The 5,229-nt window shown below is 41.8% G+C and overlaps 1 protein-coding gene across 1 annotated transcript in view; it reads left to right on the top strand.

Moving 5' to 3' along the window:
• The window catches only part of GUCY2F (guanylate cyclase 2F, retinal), a 170,580-nt gene that overhangs the window by 104,360 nt on the left and 60,991 nt on the right, over positions 1-5,229 (top strand). The window contains exon 9 of the mRNA XM_007952598.1: positions 893-1,049. Coding sequence (XP_007950789.1) covers positions 893-1,049 — 157 coding nt within the window. The remainder of the gene's footprint in view (positions 1-892; positions 1,050-5,229) is intronic.

Here is a 5,229-nt window from a genome sequence, read left to right as displayed (position 1 = left end):
ATAATATGTACATTAAATTAAAAATCAAATTACATCAATATATATATATATAGGATAAATATACATTTACTCTATCCTCTTCTTTCATATCCTCCCCAGAAGTTAACCACTGCTAATAACTTGGTGACTAGCCTTGCGATTCTTTTCTACATTTACATACATTATTGATGGTTTTGTTTTTAATATACATGCTGTCATATAGTTCTGCAACTTGCTTTTTTCACTTATTTTATGTCTTAAAGATGTTTGTCTGTCATTACCTAAGATCTATCTTAATTTTTTAACTGCTGTAAAATATTCCATAATATAGATTTAACACAATGCAACCAGTCCCTTATTGATATTTAGCATATTTCAAATTATATATTACTATGAAGCAGAGCTGCAGCGAGCTTTCTTATATATGTCTCTTCTTGCACATATGCAAGTATTTCTCTAGAGGAGACGTAAAATCCTTGGGTGGCAGGATATGCATACTTTAAATTTTGATAGCTATTGCCAAATTGCCTTCCCAAAAGGCTCTAACAGTTTCCATTCCTGTCAATAGTGGATGAAGAGCTGGGCTAAACCTTTTAAGACCAATCAGAATCTCCCAGTTCTTGGCAATTGTATATATGGATCCATCCTATGTCTGAAATGTCAATGTATCACCCAATAACACCCAGTTCTCTATTCATACAAGATATGATTCTTTACAAAAGCATCAAATTTTAGAGCTAGAAAGGGGCTGGAAACTGATTCTTGTCAAAGGTTTGTTTTTCCTGCATATGTGGGAGAAAAGCTGAATTCTGGATCAAAATTGCTCATGCCATTAATAATCTCAGAAAGTGGCTCTAAAAGCACAAAATAGTTAAGTAAATTGCTGAATAAATCCTGTTTGTATCATCTGCAGGGCATGAAGTACTTACACCATAGAGAGTTTCTTCATGGGAGACTGAAGTCTCGGAACTGTGTGGTAGATGGGCGTTTTGTACTAAAAGTGACAGATTATGGCTTTAATGACATCTTGGAAACACTGAAACTCTCCCAAGAGGAACTTTCTGCAGAAGGTAAGCAATGAATTGTATCCTCCTGCTGCACACAAGGTAACTCCAAAGTTCAAATGAGAATAGGCACTGAATTATGGCCTCAGGCTGATTTCAAGTCCCCACTTTTGTTGAAAATTCTACCTCATTTTTGTGTCAGGGGAGTTGAATGAAGTCTGCATGCTGTACCTTGGTCCAGCCTAGCCTTCCCAATAAGGCTAGTGTAGTAATGCTCAGTTCCTGTTGCGACAGGATTAGGCTGCATTGTTTGGAGACCCCAGCAGTTCCTAGAGGAGCTTACTGAGCACTAGGCACACAGTAGGTGCTCACTAAATTCTTGTCAGATTGAATTGAAGGTAATTTGGTAGCCCGACCCCTGCTAAGTACATTCTAGAATGGGATGTCACTAGAGCCTACTGGCACTGTCTTTGTCAGAGAGAAAGGAGCAAAAAGGGGGGCCCCATCAAATAAATGCTCTGCGGGTTGTGTGGGCTGGCTTCAGATAGAACTATAGCCTTCAAGCGAATAAGTAGGCATGCCTGAAGCATCCATTTTGTGTTTTTGTCTTCCATATAGTACACCAGTGGCAGCACTAAACTATGCCTGTAGGGGCCCTGACAGATCAAAAGAACAGGAGAAATCTGGAGGAATGAACTAATAAGAGGGAGGGAGGAAGAGGGAGAAGGAGGGAGAGGGAACGAGAATAAATATAGCTAAATACATATAGGAAACCTGGGCATTCAAAGTTTTAACTGGTATTGCAAGGGGGAAGAAGAGTGATAGTGACATAAAACAGAGAAACAGACAACCCAGTTAGATAAACAGAGGGAGAGATGCAAAATTCCAGCATATATTCATATACCTAAAAGGATTTTGGGGAGCTCTGGTAGCATAGTGCCTAAGGCATTTGACTGTGAACCAGAAGGCTGACGGTCCAAACCCACCAGCTACTCCTCGGAAGGAAGATGGGGCAATCTTCTTTCATAATGATACTGCCTTGGAAACCCAAGGAGGGGTCACTATGAGTCAGATCCGACTCAATGGCAGTGAGTTTGGGTTGGTGAAAAGAATTTTTAGCATTAATAAGTTTCAAAACTGCTGACTTTACTATGAAGGAGAAAAAAAGAATGAATGACACAGAGAGAGACACCTACACAGATAGAGACAGACAGTCCAAACATAGACTTTACTCTTTACAAGACTTGTGACATGTTCAACTTTTGGGAGTCATCTAGTTGAACTCCCTCATTTTATAGAAGAAGAAACTGAGGCTCAAGATTTACCCAAATCATGCAGCTACTCAGCAGCAGTGCTAGAACTTCAAGTCGGGCCTTCTGAAACCTACACCTTATACCCAGCAAACTAGAACTTATAACAGTTTCCTCTTTCTCTGCCCATCCATGCTTTGGAGGACTTGAAGCTCCTGGTATTCACAATGACAAACATGTGATACTGCTACTCTCTCTCTCTCTCTCTCTCTGGACCTGCTCTAATTTCTGAATTAATCATACGTTTCTTATTTGACTAATTCTAATTTGAAAGCTTGGAGGATAGCTTCCTGTCAAAAATTGTCACCTATAATGGATAACACACAACACCCAGCTTCCCAGTGTTCCATTTAATTCACAGGTGGGCAACTTTAAAAGTTAAGAAACTCTGTTCTTATGAGTAAATGAAGGATAACTACTGTTGTTAGCTCTGGTGGCACAGTGCCTCAGGCATTTGATGCTAACCAGAAGGTTGGTGATTCAAACCCACCAGCCACTCCATGGAAGGAAGATGAGGCAATATACTTGCGTAAAGAATTACTATCTCAGAAACCCAGTGGAGGTCGCTATGGGTTGGAATTGACTCTATGGCAGTGGGTTTGGTTGTTTTTTATTATTATTAGTTTTTGTTTTACTATTGTTAGCAGCTGTCAAGTAGCCTCTCAACTCGTGGCAATCCCCTGCACAACAGGATGGACCTTGTGAGCCATAGGTTTTCACTGGCTGATTTTCAGAAGTAGATAGTCAGACTTTTCTTCCCAGTCCGTCTTACCCTGGATGCTCCTTTGAAACCTTTTCAGCGTCACAACAACACAAAAACCTCCACCAACAGATGGGGTGGCTGTGCAGGAATTGATCCTGGGTCTCCCAGATGGAAGGCGAGAATTCTCCCAGTGAACCACCACTGCCCTCAAAGAAGAGCTGCAGTGTATTTTCGGTGGACTGCCTTTGTGTCTGTCTTTCCCCTTCATTGTTTCATTTCATTCTCTAAAGTGCGGTGTAGTCTGGATGCTCAATCCATTCTGCATACACTAAACAGCAAATCTGACTCTGTTACAGCTGTGCCTAAATCCCTTGAATGACTTCCCATTACTCTTAGAATAAAATTCAAATTTCTTTACACGACTTATGAGCCTTGTGAGGTCTGGCCTTGCTGATCTTGCATCCCTAACCACTCATCCTCTTTCTCCATGCTCCAGCCAAGTTGAACTCCTTCCAATTGTTTATTTACACCACGTTGTCTCTTACTTTCAGACCTGCACACATGCTGTGCTTTCTGCCTGGAACATGTCTCCCTTCCCACTCTGTCATACATTCATGTGGCTCTGGCTAAATTCGACTTGTTCTTCGGGGCTCAACATCATTTCTTCAAGAAGTTTTTCATGGTACCCTATGCTATGTTAAGTTCCCCTCTTTATGATTTTATAGGGCCCTGAACTACCCTTATAATTTGTTGTTGGTGTTATTAGTTGCTGACATTACTCTTTCTCATGACAACCTTATGTACAACAGAATGAAACATTGCCCAGTCCTAATTCATCCTCACAATCTCCAGCATATGCAAGTCCATCATTGTAGCTGCTGAGCCAATGCATCTCACTCAGGATCTCCCATACACTTGTTGGCCCTCTACTTCACCGAACAGTATGTCCTCCTCCAGTGACTGATCCAAAGCAAGCGAGTTGGACAGTGTTCTATTGTGGCCCATAAGGTTTTCACTGGTTCATTTTGCGAGGTAGATTGCAAAGCCTTTCTTCCTAGAAAGTGTCATAGTCTGGAAGCGCCACTGAAAACTGTCCACCATGGGTGACTGCTGGTAGTTGAAATACTGGTGGCATAGCTTCCAGCATCATAGCTGCCTACAAGTCACCACAGTTAGACACACTGACAGGTGGAGGACTTAGTTGGTATTACACATTTAATTATCTCTCTTCTATCACCTCCCCTCACCCAGAAAACAGGCCCGCCTCCCTTAGCACCTTGCACAGTACCTGCCAGAATAAATATTTGTTGAATCAATGAGTGACTGAAACAAAATGTAATAAAGAAACCAGCCTCCCTATCTTAGATGGCAGAACTAATAGGAAGTTCTAATTGGACAATCCTTGGAAATCAGCGGGTCCAACCTCCGTTTTACAGGTGGAGAAACTGAGGCCAGGAAAGGTGAGCTAATTAGTGGCCATGCTGAGATTTTTTGAACCCAGGTCTTTTGTTCCCAGTTCTGAGTTCCTTTTTCACCACATCACTGTGGCTCTCCGAAGTCAATTTTATCACCATAGCAAGGCTCAGAGGTTAGTATTGGCCTCAGCAGATAAAAAACAAGCCAAAGTGATTTTTCTCGTTTTCCTGAGAGTTCAAGTCTAATGGTAGCTAGAGGCTCTTACTTGGCTCTGGAGTGGAGATGGGGAAATGGGGTGGGTTGTAAGTGTATTCATTACTGTCCACTCTCAATTATATAAGTATAGTGCAGATAAAGCCCCATTTTAGCCATTAACAGCATACATGTAAGTGCTCTCTGAAAATACTGTTTGGTAATGATTGTATTTAATCACCCAGCCTTTTACCAGAGAGTTTCACCCTCTTTTTTCCATTCTTGTGCTTTTAATGCTCAGGGGAAAGAGCATGCCAGAAAGAAGCAACAGCATACCATTTTCTCTCCTCCTAAATGTGCCCTCCCCTCAAAATGATGGTACCTAAAATCTTCCCACCAGAAATGTGTTCTTTGACTGAAGTATCATTCAGTCTTTTCAGTTTTATTGGCAGATGTCATTCCTCCTACACAGGGAGGCATGAGGGCAAAACCACTGCAGTGAGGGTCCTGGAGATATTCAGCAATCAGGGAAGGGGAGGTAGTGGTCAGGGGGGCAGAGTAGTCTGGTGGGGAAACAGGGGCTGGAGGGCATCCAGGAGACAAAGAGAGAAAGAAGATGGGCACA

This window comes from Orycteropus afer, unplaced genomic scaffold (genome assembly GCF_000298275.1).
Source record: "Orycteropus afer afer isolate SDZICR_OR568_19922 unplaced genomic scaffold, OryAfe1.0 scaffold00352, whole genome shotgun sequence".
NCBI classification, from domain to species: Eukaryota; Metazoa; Chordata; class Mammalia; order Tubulidentata; family Orycteropodidae; genus Orycteropus; species Orycteropus afer.
This window is presented reverse-complemented; position numbering and strand designations above follow the sequence as displayed.